Below are 27471 nucleotides of genomic sequence, written 5' to 3'. Positions count from 1 at the left end.
TTGGAACTCTCTATGCTAACTCAGTCTATCTTCCCCCTATCCCCACACCCTGTGTTATGGAAGTAGGTTTTCTGAACCACCCCTGCCCCTGACCTTGTAGCTCAAATTATATAGTTGGGCTTGGTATTGTTTCCTAAGGCAGCATTTCTCAATAGAGGGCCATATGGTTTCTTATTGGTCCCCAGGATATTCCCAAGGGGGCACTAGTGAAAATAGTGTAAATGGAGTGCCATGGCATGAGATTAGGAGACTAGCCTGTAGAAATGGGACCACTGGAAGGAAACACACTCAGTAGGAGGGTATGGTTGGAAAAGGTTGAGAATATTTGCTGTAAGAAACCTTTATTAAATACTTTCTGTTTTGCTGCTCCTTGTGTGAAAGCTCCATCAATTGATACTAATCAATCTCCATTAGCATCTATTTAGTTCCGTCCTCATCCTCACCCGTTGGTCCATGCACTGGCATGGGTCTGCAAGTATGGAAAGGTAGAAAACCACTGGCTCTAACTGCCAGTCTGCGGATTCTCCTCAGGACAAGTGCTGGTCCTCAAGTATAAAAAGGTTGAAGAGTGCCATTTTAGATTGATGATATACTCTTAGGCAAAATATAATGTATTGTTGGAGTCAACTAGAAAAATTTTCAGTTTGGTTATTGCTTGGAGACCAATATATTTTTCTCTCTTTAAATTTAAACACTGTGATTTAAAAAGTTGTTCATACTACAGTTTCGGCATTCAGTGTTCCAACACCAATCCCACCGCCAGTGAGAACTTCCCTCCAAAACTTTTTCAACTTCCCACCTACCCCAAAGCCTACTATTTAGGGAGGCACAAACACAACAAAATGGCAAATAGAATTATCAGAAAATAGATCACTAACAGTCAATTTGTGATAATTGTTCTATGTCACAATGGTTTTACTAAAGTCATTGTCAGGATTGCTTCTACACAACTTTCCCACCAAATTTGCTGTGCTCCTAATGGGCTGTCAGTACTGTGATTTTGGAGAAGGTGTTGCTTAGCTGTATATGTAGCTGCATGTTTTGGAGATTAGTATTTTCTTTTATTTTCTATCCCTTCAAACTCTCAATGCATTTGCCCATTTTTCTCCTTTGTTAACTGAGTATTCATGACTGTTTTTTGAACTGTCTATCAGGGAGACTATGTAGGTACTTTTCTGAGAATTTTATCTTATTCTTTTGTTTGGGAACTGATTCTCTATTTCCTCAATTTGCTTGGGGGTCTATGTTTGTGTTTTAATCTAAAGGGCTCCCTTTATCACTCTCCAGGGAGTGGGCTTGTATAGGGAATAAGCTGTATCTTTCAGGGTTGTCTCTGCTGTTCCTTGTCTTTTGAAACTGTGATAGTCTGAGCATCCGCATCCTGATTGACTTTTAGGTAGGTATTGGCATACCTTGACAGCAGACGCATATCAGTGATCCAGAGAAATCAATCTCCATTAGCATCTATTTCAGACTGTCTGAAAGCCAAACCCTTGGAAAATCTTTATTTTTTTTTAAGTCCACAGATGTATATGGCCCCATGGGGCCACAATCGCCATGATAATAAATCCTGGCCTCTGGACCAGACAGTCTGGAGGTGTCTTATGGGTGACCTTTGCAAATCATGGGACTCTAGAAGACAATCTCAGTGACAATTTCAGGGTTATAATTCCAGGATGAGAAACCTGAAGTCTTTCTATCACACTGACCTTCCAGGACAGCTTCTCCCCCAAATCCCCCCCACAGCCCTTCACACAAGGACAGGACATTGTCTTTCCAATCTTCACGTCCCATGGGCTCAGTAATTCATGTCCCTTTAGCTGTCCGGCCCCGGAGGGGTTTTCCCTGTCTGGACCCTCTGACTTATAGCCTAGGCTATGCTGCTTGCTATCAAAGGATGTGTGACTGCCCAGGGCATGAGCCAGCTGCTGGTGGGTGAGCAGAGGCAGCGGAGCCTGTTCTCAGCCTTAGCTCTTGGATGTCTGCGGCTTCCAACACCTGCCTGTTCACTCTGGACCCAGTCATGGGGTGGGGTGGGTGGAGTACCACTGGACTCCTCACCCTGTGGCCCTCAGCAATGAGTTTGAGGGGAAATGTAAGAAAAACATGGCACCCACCAGTGCCTCCATCCCCAGAGACTCCCAACTGGCTCCTACCCTGGGACAGTCACCCTTGCATCAGTAAAAGAATCTCTTTCACACAAAAGTCCTGGTGCTCTTCACTCTGTGGCCTCTGAGCTGGGTCTTAGGGCAAGTGGGTCAAGACATGGGTATTTAGTGAAGTAAAATCGTTTTCTGTAGGAGTTACGTGAGAGAAGGGGAACTCCCAAAGAGAGTGAACACACTCCAAGTTGGAATGCAGGTGATGCTGAGATGGAAGGCAACCATAAAGGGGCCTTTTAAAAAGATTTGCATGGGTCTGGGTACAGTGGGGACGGCACTTATTTTGTATGCAGGTGGCCAGGGTTCTGTCCCCAGAGCCGTGATAGGAGTGATCCCTGAGCTTGGAGCCAGGATTAAGTCCTGAGCACAGTCGGTAGGGCCCCCAAACAAAGATGCCAAACCAAGCAAAGTTGCTTGTTTTCTCAGAGCCCCTTGGTTCCTGTGTGCCCACGGTCTCTTGAATTTCACAGACAGATGTTTCTCGGTCTTCATCTCTCTAGTACACATCCCAGAATTTAGGGTACTCGGTCAGAGAGGGACACAGACCCCTCTCCTCGGGGAGAAGTGCTAGGCATGTGAGAGCCTCCCTGTAGTGGGTCACTGGCCTGTGGGAGGTATTCTCAGGCATCTTACTTCTCTCACACTCCTTCCTGTCTTTCACCCTTAGTTTCCATGGGGCTGTTCAGCTACGAGTGAGTCAGTGCCACGTATGGGTGTTTATTTGTGGTGAATTCAGGGTCCCACACACTACCACCTAGCCTTTAAACCAGCTGGATTTTTTTAAACAACTTTCAACAATTGAAATTTAAAAAGAAAACCCACAAAACTCTTTAACATACTTCTTAAGGACAAGTGCCTGGAAAAATCTTGTTCACAAAAACAATTACATGGAAATGGAAAAGATTTTTTTTTTATAGCAGCATCCCTCAGTCCTCTGAAATCTTTCAGTTATGTGCCAACAATCACATAGTTATCTGTCATCAGTTTGTTGTAATAAACACTTTATTTTAGAATCACTTTAAATTTACAGAAAAGTTACAAAAACAGTACAGACAGTTCCTGAGTTTTCTCAGCCAGTTTCCCTGTTGTAAACATTTTCCATAACCCCAGAACATTCATCACAACTAAGAATCCAGTAGTGGTACATTACTATTAATTTCATCAAGCTGCTCCTTAATGATCTACCCACACTTAATCTATTTCTCTAGATTTCTTGGAAGCACAGATTTAGAAACATCTGACTTATGAAAGTATTTGTTATTTAGCCTTTTCCTTTCTTGGTTCCCGTAAAGTACAGTTAATAAAAACCTTTATTAAGACTTCCCATGTATTGTTGTTTATATCTGTTTCTCTTTAACATCTCAAATATGGTATATCCAAAGTATTAGAAAAACCAAGTAGAGTAATTTTAATTTATCTTGACTAATTCTCCATATTTCTTAAAATGCTTTTGTCTTATTTTTTTTTTTTGGAGGAGGGTGAGGGATTGGACAACACCTAGCGGTGTCCAGGGCTTCCTCCTGACTCTGTTCTCAGGGGTCACTCCTTGGTGGGCTCAGGGAACCATGTGTGGTATCAGAGATCGAACCTGGAGTAGTCACATGCAAGACTAGCACCTTACCCACTGTATTATTTCTCTAGGCCCTGTCTTATCATTTGCATAAAAACCTTTGATCCTATCGAGTTAGCTTATGTAATTTGGTGCAAAGCATTCCATACAGGCCTTGCCCTGTGCTTGCTGACTATCCTTGACCAAGGCCTGGCCTCCTGCCTTATTTTCTCTTCTGCTACCCTGGAGTTGCTCCCTCAGTGAGGGAGATACTTGGATATAATAACTGGGCAAAGAGAAGAAGTGAAGTGTTTAAGAACATAATGTTGTTTTGTTATTTTCTTTCTACAGTAGGTCTTAATGCAGAACACTTCCCTTTCTGCCAGCCTCCAAATGTGTGAAAATTGGCTATTGAGGCTAGAGACATAAACACACACACACATGTTCCCTGTGCCCCAGGGATGGGGTGCCATAGTGTTCACTCAGGAAGCAGGGGAGTTGCTCAGAAAAGAGAGCCAGCGTGAACCCTTGACTAGGGGTGTAGACCCTTCCAGGGCAGACCTGTCTGGGAACAAGCATTAGGAAGTTGGGGATCTGGAAATTAACGTGATTAACGCATGGACACAAGTGTGTGCCACCGGTGACTCGCATGTGAATGCTGTGTAATGATCCAGAGTGTTGTGCCGGTGTCAGAGTGACTTCCCTATAACTCACATACCCTGGAAGGCCCTCGGAAACCCAGAGGTAGACATCTTTCACTCCAAACAGTGCAGTGTCTGGACTAGGCCTCCCAGGATCAGTGGACTGTCGACATGTACATATCAACCCATCTCCAAGGAGACATAGGAAATATTGGGGGGCTATGGCCTTTGCATTCTTTGAAAAATAGTTTGTGTTTTCTCTGAATAGTGTGACGACATCTAGTAAGCGAAGGTCCCTAATTAAAACCTGGCCTCATTTATATTTACAAAAGTGGTTCTTTCAGATCATTTATATAAATGTTTGCCTTTAAGTAGATAGTTTCTATCACTATCACTATCACCCCGTTGTTCATCAATTTGCTCAAGTGAGCGCCAGTAACGTCTCCATTTGTCTCTGTCACATGCTAGTGTAGCCTGATGTCATATTGGGGGCTCTTTCAGGGTCAGGGGAACGAAAACCATCATTGTTACTGTTTTTGGCATATCGAGTACGCCACAGGTAGCTTGCCAGGCTCTGCCATGTGGACGGGATACTCTCAGTAGCTTGTTGGGCTCTCCGAGAGGCATGAAGGCTTTTGGGGCAGTCTCTACTCACCTTTACAGTCAGGCATATATGCGGGCAGGATACTCTCAGTAGCCTGCTGGGTTCTCTGAGAGTGAGAACTAGACAATAAGAGGTTGTGTGGCCGCGAACTTGGTTTTAAAGCTTCTGGGAGCTTGGAGATCTCAGCCCCGGGTCCCGCACACCTAGGTTCCTCTGCCGGTTCCTTCATGCGTGAGGCTCCTCTGAGCATGTGGAGAGTGGCGATAGCATGGCTGTGGCTGGGTCCTGGAGATCTTCAGCTGCCGGGGCTCTGCTCGGGGTGGAGAGGGAAACTCAACCCGCCCTCCACCAAGGGGCCCCGGTGAGGACAGCCAGGTGAGGGGGCAGGAGACTCTGCGTTGTTCTCTCCGGGAGCTTGGTTTTATAGTCTCTTGATCCTGGCCGTTGATGGGGTTACACAGCAGTTGCTGGGTGTAAGTAGATAATTTAAAAAAAAATTTTTTTTTCCCCAAAAGAAGCCCGCAGCCCCTCCTGGAGAAAGGTGGAGACTCTGGGCTGTGGGTTAGTTTTCTGTGGGATAAGGGTTGTGGGCAAAGTCTGGGATCTGCATCCCTGGTCGAAGCGTGTATGTTTGCTTGGACTCTGCAGCCACTCATGGGTGCTTCTGTTTGTGCAAGAAGAAGCAGGGAGAAGTCAGCAAGGCGGCCAGCGCCGACAGCACAACCGAGGGCACGCCCGCCGACGGCTTCACGGTCCTCTCCACCAAGAGCCTGTTCCTCGGCCAGAAGGTAGGTGGGCTTGGGCAGATGGGGACAGGCCAGCTTCCCCACAGGGAGGGCCTGAGGGTTCTTGGGTACAGGTGACGAGGGGGCAGCTGGGGCTTCAGTGGGGAAGTGGAAGAGGAGTCGCAGCTGTGGGGCAGAGTGAGGCTTACACCCTGGGGTGGGTCTGCGGAAGGAGCTACTTTATGTGGCCTCAGCTGGTCATCATGTGGTTCAGACCAGGAAAACAGCCAGATGTCAGCACCCGGCCTAGGAGGAGGGTCTGGCAGGCTGCCCCCTTGTTCAGGGCACTGGGGGTAGACCCCTGGTTTTTTATTTGACGGGGGGAAGGGGGAGGTGGTTCTTTCTAGATGTACTGAGCAGTGCACGGAGCCACCTGACCACTCCTTCAGCCAATGGTTTGTTTTTAACCACGGGCAATGTATTTACAGCTGCCCCCGTGACGCCACTTTGCCAGGACGCCATGGTTTTGTAAAAGATGATTCACTTTTGTTGAAAATAAAAATGATGCAGAGGCTTGAGAGACCTGAGGATGAGATTGAATATTTCTCTGTGGACACCAAATAACAGGTCGAGAGAAACGGAATTAGACTTTTCTTAAGATTTTTTATCCTACACTGAAAAAAAAAGTTTTTTTAAAGGACAAAAATTTGAACTTCCATGTAAATTGCATTAAACTCGCGTCTAGTCACAACTTGGTTCTGAAGCTGCATCATTTTTAAACCTTCATCTTCACCCTCGTTTCGCATCTCAGTGACAGCCTCCTGTTCCTGCCGTCGCCAGCTGCTCCCTACCCTCTGCCTGCCGCTGGCCCGCTCGGGCACTCCGCACGCACTTCCTGGGCTGGGCTCTGTGTTCCGGAAAATAACCATGCTAGTTGACATTTGATAACCATTCTCTGTATTTCGTATGCATTTTTCAAAGGAAAAAAGAATAATCAGCACTAGTTGTCATCTTAAGGTCTGGGGCTTTGAAAAAGTTTTTCTTTTTCATTTTTTCCACTTACATATTCTCATTTCTTTTTTTAAATTTCTGGGGGTACTTTCGCACACACTCCCCCTTTTTTTTAAATGCCTTTTGGGTCCTGTCTTGAAAGTTAACATGGCCTTTTGTCATGCGCTGCTTTGGTTTGAATTGAAACAGGGAAATCCTGGTTCTTCACTCTGGCTCCTGGCCTCCCCTCGAGCTTGGACCTGGAAGGTTGTTAGGGAGGTAGAACAGTTTACCCCCAAGGCCAACCCCCTCTCTCTCTCCTCCCTTCCTCACCTGTGGGTGCCCTGACCCTGTTCTCTGCCTTCTCTGGGTTCTTGCTACCATGCTGCCTGCCACCTCAAAGTCAGCCTCCAATCAGAACCTGCACCGAACATTTGAGCACTCAGTCACTCTGTGGCCTTCTGCCTCTGTGATGGGGCCTTTGGTGGCCAGAGGCCGTGCAGACTCTGCTGGCTCCTGCGCCAACACGCCTGGCGGACATTCAGCCACAGGCAGTGCTGTCTTTGGGTGTTTGGGACATCTGCTGTTCTCAGGTCAGGACGAGCTGTCTCAGAGAATCCAGAAAGCAGTAATCCTGTGAACACAGGCTGCCCCCAAAGATTAGAGGTAGTACTGTCCAGTAATGTACAGTTGTGTCCTCTAACATTACCTAAGAGATGGGTTACAGTGGAAGAAGTGGGCCTGGCAGCCAAATGGACGAGCCTATTAGAAGTCATGACTTTCAGAGGAGGGACCTGAGGGACGTGGGGGACTGGTTCGTGGTGAGAGGGAGGGTGAGTGTAGGAGCCCAGGCAGCCTTTCTGGGACACAAAGAGAGCATTAGAGAGTGTTAGTGGGAAATACGCCCCCAACCCACCCCTGGCTGTTAACCGTACCCTCAGTTTAGGGACATGAGAATCAGGCCTCCAGCACTGGGCACCCCCAGTCCCACGCTGCAGAGGCTTGTTGCCCTCTCTGGAGCCCTGGGGGCTCACAGTGGGAGAGAGGAGGCTGGGGGAATGGAGGGGACACCCTCTTGCCCTCAGTGGCTGTTCTGGGAGGTGAAAGTTCCTGCAGAGAGTGCAGAAGGGGCAGAGCCATAAACCTGACACGTGCGGTTTTACACCAGGCACCCTTCTCAATGTTTTTCTTACTGACGTTAATCTTGCCTTGGGTTTTAGCAAATGTTTCGGAAAGGGTACTTGAGTACGATGGCTGTATAGTACCCTGTGTTCTCTGAATCTTATTTTTCCATCTGTGTCGATGAAACCAACACTTGCATATTGCAAGCGAGCTGGGGCAGAGAAAGGTGATACTGTCTGGCTTGGCCCGTAAAGCACGGTTGCTAAGCTACTCCCCGGAGCAGCCGCCTGGGCTTTGGAGCCGGGTCTAATTGTTGTTGTTAATGATGTATTCCACATACTGCAGTCCCGAGAGTCACCGCCCTCTGGCTTTACCCAGCATCCACACACATTGTTGAATTGTTTTCAAAAAGAAAACCATGCTGGGAATTAGAACTAACTAAATGTGTTGCTGTGTGTTTCAAAGGAGGCTTAAAAAAGAAAAGAAAAGAAAAGATTTATTTTTTTCAAAAGACATTCAAAAGACCCGGTGGTTTTATTTCCAAAGCTACTTTGGGGTGCGCGTCTATAAATGTGGAACCGTGGCAGTGAGTGCGGCCTCCTCGGTAGGCAGGAGAGAGAAGGGCCTGGGTATCTCAGCCTTCCACACAGTAACCCTGGCCACGAAGGCCTCCTGCAGTGTAGACACACCCGAGCAGAAAACTGAGAGGAGACAGGGAGTTTGACACAGCAGTGGGAAAGGGTAGTCTGTCACCTGCTCCCTTCCACAGTGACCGTGACAGGAGATGGGTGACTACCTCACAGGATCCCACCCCACGGTCTCCTGCTGTTTCACGGGCATTCTTGTTTATGGGTGGCATGAAAGCCCCGTTCTCTGCCTCGCCAGAGGTTCCAGAGAAATTCAGGCTCGGGCTGCAAGCAGACGGATGCCAGAGGCCCCCTTGTCCCAGAGGTCAGGCAGGGCCAGAGTGATGTTAGAGTGAGCGCAGAACGGGCACAGCTACCCCTGCCCAGGGATCTCAGGTACTTTTTAGAGGCCCCCAGGCCTGTGCCACCTTCTGCAGGTGGGCTGGAAGAGTTGCATTTTCCGTGGCTGGCATGGGCCAGTCTGCGTTCTGGTCTGTCAGAGAGAGAGGCACCAGACTAAGACAAGGACAGACCAGACAGAGCCGGTCACTCAGATGGTCGTTAACCCTCACTTTCATTTCCTGAAGTGGAATGGCAGCATTACAGGCTGCAATGGCGTGGAACTGTTTCCTGCAGCCAGCTAGGTCATGTCAAGACAGGATAGCCTGGATGGCCATCTTGTGTGTGGCTGCCCGCTCCTGACTGTCATCAGGGTGACAAATGTGGGGGGCGGGGGTGAGAGGGTGCAGGTTCCCATCCAGGAAGGCCAAGTTGGCTCAGGGCCACAGGGAGGCCCAGCCAGGCTGGAAATGCCTGAACTCTACAGCAGGGGCTGCTCATTACATCTAAGACTTGGGTCAGGGTGTTTGGCACCTAGACCCAGTGGTGGTTGTGCACTTCTGGCAGAGTGTGGCTTCACTCAGGGCAGCCAACTCTGCGTTCCCGATTCCCTGGCCGGCACACACCTGGCACGGGGCAGCAGGGATCGTGTGGGCATAGGAGAAGTGAGAGTGGGGACACAGAGCCCTGGATGGGAGCCCGGGGCCTCCTGGGGGGAGGGCATCTTGACAGACTCCTGATGGGTCCCTTTCCTCTGTGCCCGAGAGGCGTTCCCCCACACCCCACACCTCTTTGTTTCACCTAAACCTTTGGTTACTCTCCACTGGTGTCAATTTATAGTATCCCCATGCTGTGATTTAAAAATCATCTTTTCAGTGATGAGATTTGATTAAAAAAAAGTGCTGAAATCATTAACAACTCTCCTTCCACCTGGCAAAACAGACTGAACTTGGGAATTTTTCGTTTCCCAAGAAGCCGAATGTCTTGACCCACAAGTCCTTTTACTCTGCTCTGTGCTTCAGACAGTCACATGCACCTCTGAAGAGCCCGTGGGTTTGACCCGTTGGGAGAGGGGCTCCCCCTGCCCTCCACCCCTAGGTGCTCACCAGCAGCACCTTTCCAGACCTGCTGCTGTGGGCTTTCTCCCTCGCCGAGGGGCTCACTGTTGGCCTCTGCCCCCTGGTGCCTCATACGCAACCCCAGCTGACTGCTTGGGGTTCTTCCTCAAGTCCCTGGAGCAGTTTGTCTTTAACTGTCTCGTTACTCTCCCAAGGCAGCATCACTTAAAGTGATACCAGGGCTGGAGAGGTAGTCCAGGTCATAGGGTGCTTGCCATGCACGCAGCCAGCCCAGGTTCGATCCCCAGCAGCCCATATGGTTCACTGAGCATAGTAGTAATTCTGAGTACAGAGCCAGGGGTAACCCCTGAGCATTGTCGGGTGTGGCCCCCAACCTCCACTCCAACAAGAAAGAAAGAAAGAAAGAAAGAAAGAAAGAAAGAAAGGTGATTTCCCCTATTTTTCTCCTTGTTTTTCCTCCCTCCAACCATCTCCTGCCACTTAACACAGTAGGTGGAGGTGCAGGGAATATCGGCTTATTTTGAGTTCTAGATACCATTTATTTCGAGTCACGTGCAGTGCTTGCAGGTTCTCAGTCAAACTTCTCCTCGTCTGGAATCCTGACCTTTTCCTGAGAGCCTGTGGTCTGTTTCCCTTTCACCCATCTCCCTGGGAGTAGCGGTTAGCACCTTGGCTCTGGGGTGCATTTCTCTTTACCTTGGCCCTGGGGCCCCAGGCTTTGAGAGCCAGGCTGTGTGAATTTTCGCCCTAAAGGGTCTTCTCCAGCCTTGGGGATGTGGGGGTGAAGGAGGGGGTGAGGCCCAGAAAGTCCAAGGAAAGGGGAAGTGGTCCATTTCTCTGCATGAGTCTTTAAACACCAGGTCCATGGTCCGGGAGCAGGGAAGCCAACTCTTCTGATTATTTCTAGCTTAGTAGGCAGAGGCTGGGGCTGAGAGCCTTGCCACTCTCCTCACCTGCCTCTGGGCCTCAGCTGGGTGGGCTTGTGTGTCTGGTGCAGAGAGCGGGTTTTGTTTGCTCCTCTGCAGGCCGCAGAGGCCTTGCTGTTGGCTGTAGCTGTTGGGGGCTGATGACACAGAAAGGAGAGGGTGTGAGCAATTTGCTGCAGAAGCCTATAGGCAGGAAAGGGCTGGGCCCGGGATGGCAGTCTCTGCCCCACAGCGGAATCCTGAGTTGAGGCCCCCTTCCTCTCCTGTGGAGGATTCTAGGTAGCAGAGCGCCCGGGGCCAGGGAGGACGTGCTCAGAGACAGGTTTGTTTCTCCTAAGAATTCCACTGGGAAAGACACTCTGCTCTCTGTGGCTCAGGTGACTGCCCAGGTGGGCAGAGAGATGCTCTCACTAGAGAACAGCTGTTTCTCTTTCCGGGTTTCGTGAACCAGACTTCAGAATGACAGTTTGTAGGGATGTGAGTGAGCTGAGGTTTCTCTGAGCAACACACTAAACCTGAGACAGCCAGGGTAGCCCCCACTTGGTGGTGCAAGGTGAGGACAGTCACAGTGGCTAGCCCACGCTGTGGTTCTGGGTCCTGATAGCTGCTTTATGAGCTGGTCCTTATTATGGAGCCCTTCAATGAAAAGTTAGTCAGCCAGTCAAGATAAGCCTTTGCTCCCTCTTGCCAGAAGCATTGCTCTACAGGTTCTGAATCCTCAGCCCAGCTGCTTCCTTTCAGCCTCCTGAGCAGCATCTGAGTCTTTTGATGGGAATGGATTTGTCATAGCCAAGGACTCCCCATCCCCTCTGTAGTGCACTTGGACTGTCCCTTCATCTGTCTCCCAAGGCTCACTTCTCTGTGACTTCCCAGCTGCCCTGTTATTTCCCACCTCATGCTTTTCTTTTCAGCTGAACCTTATTCACAGTGAAATCAGTAATTTAGCCGGCTTTGAGGTGGAGGCCATAATCAATCCTACCAATGCTGACATTGACCTTAAAGATGACCTAGGTAATTGGGAATGGGGTTTGGCACCACCAGCTGTCAGATGAAAAGTTATGGAACCCAGAATTTAGGCTCTGCATCTTCTCAATCTTAAGAGGGCCAAACCAAATTCCCCAACTGAAGATTGAATTTCTAGTATAGACATTAAACGTCTACTCCAAACCATTCCAAATGGAAAAGATCGATGTCTCCTTAAGTATGATTGGATACTTTCCCCTTGATTGTAAATATATCCCCATCTAAATTCTCTTCCATAATGATCAAACTGACTGCTGGTTTCTTGGGGGGGATTTTTTTAATGTGATTTTTTTTTGTTTTTGTTTTTTTCCTTTCTTAGAATCGAAAAGTCTCAGGTAAATACAAAATGATAGTTTCTCCATTTAGGCCTTAATTCAAAATGACCCTTGCAAGCAAATTTTGAAAGTACTTGAAAAGGAAGCTAATGATTAAGGCACTTTCACATACCATTAAGCTTCCTTTAATCCGCCAGCAAATTGGTTTCCCCCAAATTGTCCAGGTCCTGTCGTTTTCAATTCTTTCTCCACTGCAGACAGTCTGTGACTGAGTTATTTAAATTATTTGTAATTATTAAATAACTTGCATGAGTTATTTGACTCATGGATGGCATCACACAGAAGGGCCATCTCTCGTTCTTCTGAGGAAGCCGCCAGAGCCACAGCGTTGCCCTGCTCAGGGTTAGCTGAGAGGTGCCTCTCAGACGCCCTCTTCCAAGGCTGTGCCTTGCAAGAGCTGTGTGCTCAGGGTGAGATGCAGACTCCTGGCTTCTCTGTAAGTGTGGGCCTTGCCAGGGACCGTGGCCGCCAGGTGCCAGTGCTGCCTGTGGCATGCGAGCCCTGTCTCTGGCTGCCTTTGTAAGGTTTCCTCACTGGGAAGGATGCTTATTGGAGAACGCAGGCTATGTACTAGGGGAACGGTCATGGGGGAAGACATGGGAGCTGGGATCCGGAAAGCCCAGCTGAAACTGGCTTTTTCAGCTGCCTTATACAGACCATTTCTTTTCTTTCCTTTTTTCCTTAAAAAGGCCCAAATTAGCAAAAGCCAGGATTTTGTCAGAGCAGTTGTAAAATATTTAGAAATAAGCTTGGCTAGAATTAGAGGGGTGTCTGGAAAAATATTTTCTCTATACATTCTTGTACTATTTTCTTGAATGTTAAGCAGTGCTCCTTGAAGTTAGATAAAATGATCAATATTGTAAGACAACCAAATACCCTCCCCACCCCCACCCAAACTCCAAAAGCCTGTTCATTGACTGCTGTCCACAAAATGGAGAAACTTGTTGTTTTGGTTGGCCTGATAGTCCACGTTTTCTTTAAGAACAGATGCCATCTTTTAGTAGCCTTCTCAGTGGGGTGCCAGTTTTATAGGCTTTTGCGCAGTGAAATGGGCATTCGTGTTTTGTTATTTCTTTTAACCTTTGGAAATGATCTCATGTGTGTGTTTCTCTTTTTTTGGACTTGTCATTCAAATGTTTAATTTAAACATGTCACATTTGATATTCCTCCTCCTCCTCCTCTTCCTCCTCCTCCTCCACCTCCTCTTCCTCCTCCTCCTCCTCTCCTCACCCCCATCCACATGTGCGCACACTTCGTGGACTGATTGCCCCTTTGGCTCATATGTTGGACTCGACCAGGTAGGCCAGCCCTGCCATTGGGGCATTAGTAAATGTGCCTGTGCGTGGGTCTCGGTCCAACACAGTTGATATACATTTGTTTACCTGTTATAGTTGCAAGTTGTACAGGCTGACATTGCCTCGATCGACAGTGATGCTGTCGTTCACCCGACAAACAATGACTTCTACACCGGTGGTGAAGTAGGTAATGCCTAGCCGGGTGCTGCCGAGTGTGTGTGTGCATGGTCAGTCGGCCGCCGCAGACAGCTTGATCCTCTGACAGCTATGCAGGGCTGCATTCATTTCACACTTCCAGCTGTCCTGACCTTCCCTGGGTCGCCTGGGCCCCGGCTGTGAACATGCAGTGCAGCTGATGGGAAGCCAGGGTGCACCAGCAGCTCACCCACGGGCACACGCTGGTTTGGAATCTGGGTCCACGGTATCCTTCCTGGGTTTGCTCCCTGAGGTCCTGCTTTGCTGGAGACTGGGTTCACACAGGGTTTCAGCAGCTAGTGATAGCCAGGGCCATTGCATGCCTGCCGTGATAGGGCCCTGGCCTCAGAGCAGGCTCACCCTGAAGGTGGCCCTTAAGCCTCAGTGTGGATGAAGTGCTTTCAGAGCTCCCTTACACATGCTGAGGCCAGAAAGTGCCTTTCTCTCACCCCTTGCAAACTGGTAGGAATCCAGTCACCATCACCCTGTGGCATTAAGTAGCTGAGGGTGAGACAGGGTGGAGAGGGCCCTCAGCTATAGCCTCCCGGCAATATGTCAGGCAGAGCTTTGCTATAAGACCAGGCTGAGGGCCAGAGAGAGTACTAGGGGTAAGACACGGACTTGCCTTGCGTGTGAATGGCACCTTATATGGTGCTCCAGGGACTGCCAGGAGCACAGAGCCAGGAATAGCCCCTGAGGAGGCACCCTAGTCTAATAGCAGAAGCAAAAACGAAAACAAACAAACAAACAAACAAAAAAAAAAAACAAGAAAACACAGGCTTGAGGCTCCATTGGCAGGAACTTGGATCCCAGCCTCACCATTTCCTATTATTGGGGCCCTGGGGAAGGTGACTTATCTCCTCACTTCCCCTATACCACACCTGTAAAATAATGGTCATGAGGAGAATTGCATAAAATATTATAAGGAGAACACCTTGTTTTGTGCCTGGCTCTAGGCTGGTGCTTTGCTGAATTTTTTTCTCTCTCATGAGTATCTGATACTTACAGTAGAAACACTGCTCTCAAAAGCAGCATTGAGAGCAGATTCAGACCCCAGTTTCCAGAGAACGGGCACATTCCTATTCAGGGTGAAAGTGGGCTCCTCTTGCCAGACAAGGCATTCAGCTCTTCACGAGCATCTCCGGACACCAGCAGTGTAGCAGTGCAGCAGTCTGGAGTCCAGCTCTGCTTAACGTCACGTGCAGAGCCTGCTGTTCACGGTCGGCCTCGGCCTCAGTGCTTTGGGCTAATTGCTCTCCTGAGCATTTTGGATTTTGGACATGGCTGGAAAGACAAAGTGGATAGAAAGTCCAGATTCGCCAAGTCTGCCAGGAGAAAATGGAATCAGGCTGTAGGCAATTAAAATAAACTCCCCTTCCACAATATTTTGGAGGAGTTTAAGAGCTCCTAAGTCAGGCAGCTTAGGAGAAAGATGCTTTCTTTGTTGACCAAATGAAAAGTTGATGGGAAGGAAGTGCTCATTTGTAGCAAAACACCTAAGTGAGCAGCTCGGGGCTTGTCTTGCTTTCAGTCAGGAGTGACTAAGGCCTGGGCTTGCTGTGCCACTAAGATGTTCTGGTGCAGTGGGGATGATGAGCTGACCAGGCTCAGGAAGAGAAGCAAGTTGGCCCAGGGAAGCCACCTGCTCAGCAGGACTAGACTTGCAGTAGGTAGGGCCGAGGCTGGTGGGATCCATCTGCGCCCTCCCAGCAGAGCCTTGTGCTTCCCAACTCGGAACAGATCTAGTCTTGTTGGGTGGAAGAATGACAGTGCCGAGCTTCTCTCACCCACTGGTGGGCATTGTTAGTCCCCGGACTGGCCACCAGTATAGTGCCCAGCACTCCAGACACCTCAACTGCCCTGTGAGGACAGCTGGTGCCCAAACCAGAACCTGAACCCAGATCTTCCAAAGCCTACCTCAGCGTTCTTTCTGCCCAGTGAACCAGTCCAAACCAGTATTGAGCCCAATTAGCTCTTATAGTTCCAAAACCATGGCAAACCCGATTCATGCATGGTCTCAATTGGTTCCAGCTCTCACTCGGATATGTGAGAGGAGAAAAAAAAAAGAGGAAGAGAGGACATAATCACTCCATTTCTCATATTTGGTGTGAATTCCTGAGTCCTGAGACTGCTGGAAGAAGGAATGCGAGTGCAGGAATGCTTAGCCCCAGTGATTAACTTTTGCCCATCCGAAGTTCTTTCTAACAGTGAAATAGACCACAGGCTTAGCCTGACATTTGTCCAAGCCTAAATTTTCGCTTAGGCTGTTTTGAACACTGATACTTCTGCCTGCTTTCTAAGCATGAAATAATGTCCTTGTTCTCCTGAGAGTAACACATGTTTATGCTTGGGGGCAAATAAGCCAATTGCTTCATGATTAACCCTGAAGTTAAGTCTAAAAAGGAAGAGTCTTCCATTAAGAGTGTTGACAATATAGCTGAAATGGGCCTGTTTCTTGTTAAAAAGTACACGTGTGTCTACATGAACATGTGCATACATGTATGTGTGTAGGGTCCATCCAGACCTGGCTGGGTTGATTGCCTGCAATCTAAGGTTCAATTTTTAAGTTCGGGAAATGCATTCAGTATATTTTAACTTGCAAATTTCACTTCTAATTAAAGTAAGATTTAATTATAAGTAAAAAAATTTTAAAGTAAACACTCTTCCTAAGATTAAAAATATTAACATAGAATTAATGACCGATACAAATTATAAATCAGCCCATTTTCTTAAGACATGTTTTGTATTTTAGAAAGGGTATGCAGTGTTAATGCTGATTTTACGTGGCCTTCCAAATTCTCTACTTCCCATCAGTGTGTGGCTGTGATAGAGAAACCCCCAGTCGAAACCCCCAAAGAAACCCCACCTCTCTGGGTGTGTGGTGTCCGCCCCTCAAGCTTGAGGACGGGCTGGGAGAAATCCCTCCCTGGCAGCACAGCAATCCCATTGTCTGGCTCAGGTTTAGAGCCGTTTTTTTTCCGTCCCACGGATGTTTCCAGTGACTCTGTAATCAGGTCTCACTGGCCAGGGTTGCATCCTTAGGCTACCCACTCCCAGAGGCATGTTCAGTGGCTGTCGCTGCCCCTGAACTCAACCAGAGCCACACAGCTAGGATGGAGCTCTTCCCTCCTGCCAGTGCTGCCATCGAGAGCCTCCCCCGCTGCCATCCCAGCCAGGAGGCCATGCAGGCCTATGAAGGGGCACCATAGCCAAGTCAGTGGAAGGCAGGCCCCTCTCGGCTGAGTGCCCCCAACTTCCTGCAGAGAGGCAGCTGACAGGTCAGTGACAGGTCTGTCCTGTGATAGCACCCAGGCTGTCTGGTTTTTCTTCCAGATGCTTCTTGGGGGCTAGTTCTTCCCTCCACAGCCAGCAAGCCGAGGGAGACGGGTCTGTAAGACAGGCCTTGTCACCACCCGGCGACTCCAAGGGGACTCTGGGCAGGGCAGGGCACTGCAACCTCACCCGCCACACCGCCACGTGCCAGGGCACCTTGAATTAAGATAAATGGTGAATCTTAAGGGGAGTATTTTATCCTCTGGCGAGGAAAAGTACTTTAAAATGTGTGAGGCGGAGGAATCAGAGCTTCAGGAAGACCTACTGGCGGGTGGCACGGTGGCTCGGCTGGTGCTGCTCACTGTCCCATGGGAGACCGGGGCCCACACCAGCAAGGAGCTGCTGATCCTGTTTGGGAACCTGAATTTGGAAAACGTGGTGTTCCCTCTACTGCTGCTGGATTTAAAAAATAAAAATCTGTTCCCAAACAGTTTAGCATCATGTGCCCAAATTTTTACACAAAACAGGTCTGTCTTTAAGCTCTGCTTCCGATGTTTCTCTCCTTTACCTAAAATGATTCTGAATCATCAGTGTGATTAAAGAAATACTGTCTGAGGCCATTATTTTGGTGTGTGCCTGTGTGTGTGTGTGTGTGTGTGTGTGTGTGTGTGTGTGTGTGTTTGCATATGGCACCAAAGCTGCAGAATAGGAACTAAGCACAGCCAGCCTGCTGGTCCTCGGGCACTGGCATTTGGGCCTGCTGCTCAGATCACATGCCACTTCTGAAACTTCCACCTTGGAAGGGCTCCCCAAACACAAGTTGCAGGGGAGGCATTTGTCTGGAAGACCAGCCCCATGAGGTTTTTCCTGCTGATAGTAAATAAGAAGGTGGAACAGACCTTTTGCCCTTTCCCTAGCGTGTTCAAGTCTTCCTGGGTCTCCCCTAAATAACCAGCAGGAAAGACAGCTCACCAGGTGAGGCACTAACTGGCCCCTGAGGAATTCCTTCTCCAGGGCTCACTTTTCAGACTCAGCCAAGGCTTGCTTAGTTGCTGTTTTGATGCAGAATGGAAATGGAGCTGGTCAGATCATTTGAAGTATGTGGTCACCTGACATGCTGTGTGTGTGTGTGTGTGTGTGTGTGTGTGTGTGTGTGTGTGTGTGTGTACATGCTCTGCCAGAGACACCACCAGAGCCATCTCACCACTCTCTGTCCTTGTCTAGGAAATACGCTGGAGAAGAAAGGTGGCAAAGAGTTTGTGGAAGCAGTTCTGGAACTCCGGAAAAAGAACGGGCCCTTGGAAGTGGCTGGAGGTGAGGTGGGGCCACACAGGAGTAAGTGACTGTTCAGGAATGCTGAGGGCTCAGGGGAGCATGGGCGAGCTGAGTGCTTCAACTAAGAATTGTGGCCCATGCAAAGTGGCTGGTGGACACAACAGCCTGTTAAAATGTCTTCCCAGCTATTTTTCAGAAGCTAAAACAGCTAGTGGTGTCTAGATCTTGATTTGTAGGAATTATAGAATCCAAGCCTGGCAAATGTAAGAACTAAAAATTATAGATTGTGATACTGATCTATAGAACTGAGGGTGAAATATGTGAATTGATCATTTTCCTCAATCATCTGATTTTTAATGGCAAAATATTTAAGTACACATTTATTATTTGCTAACAACAGCTTTCCCGATAAGGGAGATAAGGAAGCAACTTGGATGTGGAGAGAATTCTTGCTACCAGACAGGGTCCTCCCTCAGTGCTGCCAGGCCGAGCACTGGATCTTTAGCGAGCTATGGGCCGGAGTTTGTCTGGGGGCCTGGAAACCCCGCTACACTGAGGGCAGGCTCCCTCTCCTCTGGGCTCTGGTTCTCTCCTCTTGGATGCTTCCCACATGTCCATATGTCCCCCAAATCCTGATGACTCGTCACTGAATGCAGCAGGGCCAGTTACAGTGTCATGTTGTGCCCTGGCTCCCCAGCCGAGCCACAGGATCCTGAGGGGACAATAAGACTCCAGAACATCTTCGCCGAACTTGCCCTCCTCCTGGCCTGTCCTCTGCCCAGCAGTTCCCTCCATGGGTGTCTGGTAGCAAGAAGGGAGGCCTCACAGCACTAATGGCGACCCAGCCAGGGTCACCTCACCCTGCCCAGCACCTCTTTGTTCTAGCCTGGAGGTCTTTCCTCTCAGTAATTTGGCTCAAGCCCATTCACCAGCAGCACCAGGTCTGACTGGACTTTCAGCAGCAAACAGCTAGAAAAACTGTAGCTGATCCAGGGCCCAGAGCAACAGTGCAGTACAGCAGCTCCAGCACTACATGGCTGATCTGGGCTCAATCCCTGGCATCACATCTGGTCCCCGAGCATCAGTGGGTCAGTCCTGAGCACTGCTGGATGTGGCCCTAGAACAAAAACACAAAACACAGACCCCTAAATGACTCAGTAGGACAATTGCTGATTTTCATGATACCTTTTTAGGAAACATTCCAAAGAGGGTCATCATTAGCACCCGTGGGTTGGGTCTTCCATGCACCTTTCATCTGGGACTTCTTGGGTGGACCACCCAGAGTGCCTGGCCAATCTTAAAGCTGGGGCAAACACAGACCACAGCTCAGCACTATATCCACTAGGGACCCGACCTTAACAGCCCCGTTGAGATGGTGCCCACAGGTGTTCCTCATAAAGGAGGTTTCAGATACACATGAAAACATGTGAGTGTCTCAGCATTGTGGGGCACAGAGGCAAGCATGCACCCATGTAGGCATAGCAACGACCAGGTACCCAGAATGTCCACCTCCACTGCATCTCCCGCAGGACCTTACTTTTTGTTTTTTGGGTCACACCCAGTGATGCACAGGGGTTACTCTTGGCTCCTGCACTCAGGAATTGCTCCTGGCGGTGCTCAGGGGACCATATGGGATGCTGGGAATCGAACCCGGGTCGGCCGCGTGTAGGGCAAATGCCCTACCTGCTGTATTATCACTCCAGCCCAGGACTTCTGAAAGATGCTGCTCTGACACAGACCTCAGGCCAGTGTCTTTAAACAGTGGTAGAGATCTAGAGAGACTGTCTGCAATGGAGGTGTGTGGTTAGAACAAAGGCTCTTCATCCTGGAAAGGAAAATAGTTGCACCCTGATAACACAGTCTGATTAACTCTGTTAAAACTGAACAGGCTCTGTAAGGGATAATGCACGGGGATGCTTAGCAGCTCATTAAAAGGGGCTGCTTTCCTAATACCTTTATCCTGAACTGTGCCCAGGAGAGTCTCAGATACAGCATAATTATCAGCACATGGATTCACTTGAGGAAAGGAGATTGGAGACCCCAAAAGGCAATTAATCCGCTCCTCACAAGCGGAGCCATTTGGTCAGGTTAGGTGGTAAAGCTCTTCTCTCCAGGAGGTGGAGGAGACGGGTGCCCTCAACTCTTGGCTAAAGCTACTGTTCCTTTACATGGAGATGCTAAAGAAGACTCCAGTGGGGTCTGCATCCCCCTCCAGAGAACTGAATTAAGATGAGCGTCTTCCAGCTCATGGTTGTCACCCAGAGCAGATATGGCCCTCCCTGGGCACAGGTTGGGGTGGGGGTCAGTGTGTGGCAGCCTGGGCTCTATGGAGACACGGAAATCACTGCTCTGGTTTCGTGTCCTGCAGCTGCGGTCAGTGCAGGCCACGGCCTGCCCGCCAAGTTCGTGATTCACTGTAACAGCCCCGTATGGGGTGCAGACAAGTGTGAGGAACTTCTGGAAAAGACAGTGAAGAACTGCTTGGCACTGGCTGACGATAAGAAGCTGAAGTCCATCGCCTTCCCATCCATTGGCAGCGGCAGGTAAGGGCTCAGAGTTGCCCTGTCATGTGCCAGCCTGGGCGGCAGAGCACAGGGTCAGCTGCATCTTCTCTCAGGCTCTGGCCTCTGTGGTCGCTGTGTGGGCAGGTCCCTGCGTGCTCGGGGCCTCCCTGGCAAAAAGAGAGAGGAATACCCTGTCCCGAGGTGTGAGGAGGGGCCCCGGGGGAGGACAAGAGAAGCTCATGCCCCCCCCCCCCCCCCCGGGTAAGAAGGGGGGAGACATGTTTGTGCACGCTCGGCTCTCAGCCAGCAGACGTGAGCAGCCCTTCACTGTCACTCTGGTTGGGTGCCCAGAGGAGGGAAAGCTGACAGCAGCCGAAAGCCCTGTCCTGGTTCCTTGTAGGCGGTGAGAGACCTGTCACCAAGTGGAGTGCTATACTGTTGTGCAACCTTTGGATACTAGGTCAGCCTCTCTGTGCCCCCTTATCAGCGGGGGTGGCCGTGTGCCACTGTTCATTAGCGCTTCCAATGCACTTTGATCTGTGCTGATGAAAGTTGTTGCTGGAGAGAGAAGCACCGGGAGTGATCTCACACTCCTTCATATGGCTATTGGCGACATTTTAATTGACGCATAAAAGTCATTCCCATAAAGAAAAGCATATGTTATTACCAACTCATTTACATTTTTCATGGAGAGAGAGAAAAAAAGCTTTGATTCTTTTTTTTTTTTTTAACAACTCAGGAGGGCAGAATGCTGAGGGCAAGAATGTGCAAAGTGCCCCACATCTGCGGGGCAGACCCATGCGCACAGCTGCCCTCTCTTTCATGAGGCCAGAGCAGGATTACAACAGAGCTGGTCAGTAAATCATAGTGGGTTAGGAGGGGAAATAAAGCAGCTTGTTTGTGGCATCCAATCGCTCCAGGGAAAAGACAGGTTGGAATTAAAAGTCTCAACGCAACACAAACCGTCCCCCACCTCAGGGCATCTTGTCTTTGGTTGGCCCCACTGCTGCAGGGTGGGGTGACACTGGGCAGGGGGGTCTGCAGAGGGGCACACTGAGGGACCAGGAGGAGCTTCAGAGGCACAGCACTTTGTTTCTTCCCTGTCCTCCCGTGGCCGGGGGCTTGTGGAGTTCCAGGCTCTGTTCTGACCTGGCTCTGCTCCGGGTAGGGGGGAGGAGAAAGAAAGGACAGGAGCAAAGTCCCTGGGGGAGGATTATTCCTGCACTCCAGACCTGCGAGCCCGGGGAAGAGCATGGGAAGAGGCCATTTTGGCTTTGCTGCTGACTTAGCGGCAACCCGGGGGTATGGGGGTCCGTCCAGGGGATAGGCATGTGGCCCAGGCTCCCTGCCCCCTCCCCCCAAGCTGCCTGAATCTGAGTTCTTTCCACCTCGCAGATGGCCAGGACAATCCGGAAGGTGGCATGGAGCAAACGGAGGCCGCTGCTGCACAGCGCCTCTACCCATAGGGCCCCTGCCGGCCTGCCTCTGTGCAGGTGGCGCTGCAGGTCGCCATCCAGCAACAGCTTGGGGAAACTGAGGCTCAAGAACTTGGAGGGTTGGTGCTAGACAGATGGAGGGACTCCGGGAGAGACGCAGATATCTCGGACTCCTCAGCAAGCTTCAGATGAGACCGGAAGCCAGAGTGTTGGGCGGCCTCTGAGGGGTGCCCATCACAGGGTGGGAAGTGGCAGCTGCAGTACCACCTTGGCCCTGGCTGGGGGTGTGGGAGCTGAGTCCTCACTGCAGCCTGTGAGCCGCGGCGCTTCCTCATGGGGCCAAGAGTCAGGCTTGGTGAGAAACATGTCTAGGAGCAAAGCAGATTCACACACGGGGGCGGGATTCACTGCCTTAGCCCCTCTGCGCAGCCTGCACCCACCTGCCAGAAGGAGCCCCAGGGGGTGCGAGTCCAGAGGTGCTGTGCACAAGTTCGGAGGCTCGGGGCTGTACTCCCCAGCTCCACACAGCAGCCTTGGGGTGGGGTCGGGCACCGGCTGCAGCCAGTATGGAGACGACGGTGACTCAGCCAGGGCCCTCCACTCCCCATGCAAGTGTGGTGCAGAGACAGGCTGGCAGGAGGCCCTCACCACAGGTTCCCATTTAAAATTCCGTCCCTCTCTGCTCTGTCACCCACATCCTGCTCAGGCCTTTATCAGGGATGAACAGGGGGTAGGGGGCTGTCCTCTGACAGGTCCCCAGTAGCATCTGGAGTTGGTGCTGCTGTGCTCAGGGCTCTCCTTGCAGATGGAGGGGCAGGGCGGGGCGCCAGGATTCCCACCACACTCTCTGGAGAGATACCCCAGACTCAGGAGACCACGCTGATGCCCACTGTGTCATCCCCGATAGCTTCCACCTGGGCTTGCTAACGGCCAGGCAGGGGCCCTGCCTCCCAGCAGCCCCCTTGTGTGGGGCATTACACATCTCGCTGACTCCCCACCACAAGATTGTAGCCCTCCACCCTTCTCCACAGGCTTCTGCACAAGCAGGTGTGTGCCCTGGGATGATGCCTGGAGTCTCTGGGCATGTGCGCCACCCCTGTGCCTCTGGAGGCTCCATTGCCAAGTGGGGGAAACCAGGTGTGAGCGTGAGCCAGAGCAAGCTTCAGAGAGGGTCCCCTGTGCCTCTGGAAGGCTCCAAACGCTACACGCAGAACCCACCCTTACGCCTCAGCACTCGGCCCATGAAGGATGGCAAGGGGTCCCACAATGCAGACAAGAATGGCCTCACCTGGCCGCAGGTGCCCCTCCAAGGGCAAGTCCCAGCTGACATGGGCAGACTGGCCTGGCATTTGGGTCCAAATGGGTCCACAGACTCAGGGCCACCTGTAAGCAAGGGACTCCCCAAGAAAGCAGGCCCCAGCCTCGCCACCAGGACCCTTAACTGTAAACGTCTGCGCCCAGGACTCACAGGTGCTGAGCGGTTTGCGGCTGCCATCCTCCTGGGTGGCCCGGGTCTTGTACGCGCAGTGCTGACCAGCCCTCCAGCCCCAGCTCCACCCCCTCCCTGGGCTTACCCCCCTTTAAAAGTGGAAACTGGGTGATGCTCCTCCTGACTATGGGGGAGACCTGGATGCTCTAAAGAGAAAGAACCCCATTGGGCCAGAGTTGTGCCCCCAGTTCCTGTGGGTGCAGGCTGGTGTGGAATGGGGTGAGTTACTGGCCCACAGCCCCAGGGATCCTCTGTGGAAGCCGTCCCTCCGTGTGGAGCCCGACTTCTGGATAGTCTTGGCTCCTATTCCTCCAGGGTCTCCTGACGGCATTGTGTCCTTTCCCGCAGGAATGGCTTCCCGAAGCAGACGGCGGCACAGCTGATCCTGAAAGCCATCTCCAGTTACTTCGTGTCCACCATGTCTTCCTCCATCAAGACGGTGTACTTCGTGCTCTTCGATAGCGAGAGTATAGGCATCTATGTGCAGGAAATGGCCAAGCTGGACGCCAACTAGGCCGCGGAACTCGGAGCCGGCCTGCGCCAATCCCCGCCTCCCATCAGAAAGAAAAGAAAAAAAAAATCCCCTGCCCTCCTGGGAGACGGGGACCCTCCGTTTCCATTTTGCTCATCTAGGGAGAAAAGGCTTTGGTTCCAGTCTAATTGTTTTTGACCTTCTACCATGTTTTTCGTTAGCACTGATAGTTGGCATTGCTGTTGTTCAAGCACTGTGTTCCAGACCGTGTCTGACCTTAGTGTGACTAGGAGAGTTTCTAGTTTTGTTTTACCGAGATCCTGCGCGGTGGGTGCACGGCAGTGGAGGGCCACATCCTCTGCGGGGCAGAACCCAGGAACCCCCTTTTTTTGTAACCCGTGTGTTGTGGTGCTTTATCGTACACCCAGTGGCGTTCTTTTTACTATAATGTCCTCCCTCATCCCCCTTTTTTTCCCCTCAAGAAGAAAAAAAAATCATGAATTTGCAGCAGACTTAATTTTTGTTTACTTTTTCTTTTGTCTTAATGATGGATTTGAAAATGAAAGATTTAAGAGGCAGAACAGAGATCTGCTGTCCTTAATTATATTTGCAATTGGAAATTTCTGTGAATTGATTTAGTAAAATGCTAAACTGGTGTCGTGACTGCTGAGTTTCAAGCTGGAATCTCTCCCTGCAGGGCTGGGGGGGGTGGGGGGGGGCGGCAGCATATAGCGCCCTGGGGGCCGCTGCAGTGAACAGGGCTTATCTTTGAACACCAACAGCTTGGAAAGGGAGTTGAGGTAGAATCTCAACTTTCACCCTTGTGACCCTGGCAAGGGGGAGTGAGCCCCACTTCTCAGAGGCGGAAGCAGATGTGCTGAAAGTCCAGCTGTGTGCCATACGGCGGGCTAGTCCCCGAGCAGGGTCTTCCCAGCCCGAGCCCCACTTCCTTGGGCCCCAGAATAGGTGGTCTGCGAAGTTCCTGAGGTCAGGAGCTCTTTGAGGTGTCCCCAACAGTCCCGTGTTGCCAACGTTCACCTGCTCTGACAGAGCCATTTTGGCAGCGGCTTCTCTAGAAAGATGCAGTGAATCAGAGCAGCTAAACGCTGTCCCTGAAACCTGCTAGCAAAATGCAGACACTTTTCACTTCAGAGTTCTCTGCCTCACTGTGGACAGGCCTATGGTGCACAGAAACAGGCAGAACGTGGCCCATCAAGTGTGGATGGGAAGGACCCACTTGCATCCCAAAATGAGCCAGGACACCCAGCCCAGGAGGCCCCAAACACCACACAGCCCAAACTTAAAAGATGATAGTTGTCTAAGTTTCTCCTAAATATGTCCTTACAACTTAAAACATGTCCCCCCCCACCTCCATCAAAGGTTTAGCAGGAAGTGATGACTCATCTCTATAGCTTGATTAGCGTTTGGCCCGCAAAAGAAGAAAGCTTGGCACTCTCTCTTCAAGAGGACTGCATCTCAAAGGGGTTTCAGTCCGGATTGCAGATTGCTCTTCCAAAACATAATGCGTGGTCATTCACCCTGGAGTGTAGTTTCCATGCTTACAAATGGGCGTGGGGTGAGGGGCACTCACTGTGGGCTTCCAGCTGGCAGCCCTGATTATTGGTGTGTGCCAGGGCTACACGAGTCCCCCGGGCTGGGACATCACATGCAGTAACACAGGTCAGTTCTTGTGATTAGGTCAAGGAGGCCAAGAGAAGTAACTTGCTCATGGGACGGGGGAAGTGGCTCAGTGGTGGGGCACAGACCTCGCTTGTGGGAGACCCTGGGCTCAATCCCAGGTGCCAAACAAAAAGAAACTAACATGACCCGAAACTAACATCATACATAGATTCAAACACCAAAATTCTTCATGGAAATTTAGGGCCTGATGTGTCTCTCCCGTCAGAGACTGGAGAATGCACTGGCCCTGGTAGAATTTCTGAGCCAGGTACTGAGGCTTGGATGGAACCAGGGTTAGGGTTGAGAGATCATCTCCTTAGGCCACCAGACTCAACCAGACTCAAACCCGTCCTTAGCCGGGATCCTCCACTAGGTGTCGCTAAAAGGATTGGGAAGTTAAGAGGAAAGGGCCCCCATGTCTGCTTTCACTGGGCTTGCACCAAAGAATAAATTACATCTGTCAGGATCGACATGTATTATTGACTATGATCATCCAAATGTTTCTAAACTTTCAGTAACCCAAAGCGCATTGCGCCCTGAGGTAAGGGCTTATTGACAAAGTTCAGTGAAACCGAGAGAGCTGACCCGAGTCCTCATCATCTCTGAAGCACCCAGTCAGTTTTGAAAACCGGGTTGACAAACTGCTCTGATGAGAGAGGGGAAAAGCAAAGATGATGACTTACCTGAACAAAGTACCAATATGAGGTTGGAGAGTGTACAGGGGTGAGATGCTTGCCATGCCTGGACACTCTGGGTTCATCCGTGGTTCTTTGTGGTCCTAAGCCTCTCCAGGAGTGACCCCTGAGTACAGAGCCAGGGGTCTCGAGCCAGGGGTCTCGTGCTGAACGTAGTCCAAACCCCACTCCCTCAGAGTGCTGACAATACACACACACCCCTAGAGAGAAGACAAGTGTGTAGCACCACGTCTGTCTCTGAGGGCACCCTACAGGTTCTCACTGCTCTGAGTGGAGAGAGGCAGACAGAGTGGGTGGCACACATGCTCTACCCTGCTGGGCAGAAGCCCCTCCAGATGACTCGCACTCGAACTCGGCCACGGCTCCATGGGGACTCGACTGAGCATCTAAACTGGCCACCTCGCTCCCGGGTCTTTATCCCCACAGCTCCCTTCACTTCTGGGGGCCACTGATGAGGTGATTGGCTCTTAAAGCTCAACAGCCACTGGGAGATTGGGGGGAGAGGAAAGGTAAGGGGTGTCTGGTCACAGCCATCTGACTCGGCAAACAGACCTCTCCCCACAGATGCAGCTTTCGGAGCTGGCGTCTCCTCTGGTATGCACCCCTAAATTCGACTCCAGTGAGGCTTCTGCCTACTTGACCTGTGCAGCTAGTCCTGAGGGCTGGGGTGAAAAGTGTAGGATATAGGGTGGCTGGTGCACAGGACATGGGGAGTGACTGGTTCTCCTGCAGAGAAGTGGCCCCAGGGGTTCAGGGATGGTTCTGGAAGCAGGTACCCTGGAGCTGGACTCTGCAGTGAGCTAGGACATTCCTATCAAGAGTGAGGTGGTGGTGCTAAGGCATTGTGTGGCACTTAGGGCCCTGCATGTGGGCTGCTCCTTCCTGCCCAACCCCTGAACCCCTCAGCATGTCCAGTCCCAGCTGAGAGGCAGCCTAGAAGGGCCGGCACCTGCTCTCCTCCACGCATGTCCCTTCCAGTCTGGGGCTCCCATCCAGCTCCATGGGCCCACCCAGGGAGTGTGTGTGTGTGTGTGTG

At 50.7% G+C, this 27471-nt stretch overlaps 1 protein-coding gene across 4 annotated transcripts in view; it reads left to right on the top strand.

Moving 5' to 3' along the window:
- The window catches only part of LOC130032791 (core histone macro-H2A.1), a 60042-nt gene extending 35326 nt beyond the window's left edge, over window positions 1–24716 (top strand). The window contains exons 5-9 of one of the 4 annotated variants that reach the window (XM_056124378.1): window positions 5634–5744; window positions 11675–11774; window positions 18109–18198; window positions 20528–20702; window positions 23937–24716. In XM_056124378.1, coding sequence (XP_055980353.1) covers window positions 5634–5744; window positions 11675–11774; window positions 18109–18198; window positions 20528–20702; window positions 23937–24102 — 642 coding nt within the window. In that variant the 3' untranslated portion in view covers window positions 24103–24716. Of the gene's footprint in view, window positions 1–5633; window positions 5745–11674; window positions 11775–13512; window positions 13604–18108; window positions 18199–20527; window positions 20703–23936 lie in introns of all 4 variants that reach the window. The other 3 variants (XM_056124381.1, XM_056124379.1, XM_056124380.1) reach the window with 3 other exon arrangements.
- The last annotated feature ends 2755 nt before the right edge of the window (window positions 24717–27471 follow it).

The sequence above is a fragment of the Sorex fumeus genome, unplaced genomic scaffold (assembly GCF_029834395.1).
Source record: "Sorex fumeus unplaced genomic scaffold, SorFum_2.1 ptg000051l, whole genome shotgun sequence".
NCBI lineage: Eukaryota > Metazoa > Chordata > Mammalia > Eulipotyphla > Soricidae > Sorex > Sorex fumeus.
Note: the sequence above shows the minus strand (reverse complement) of the source record. Positions and strands in the feature narration are given on the sequence as shown.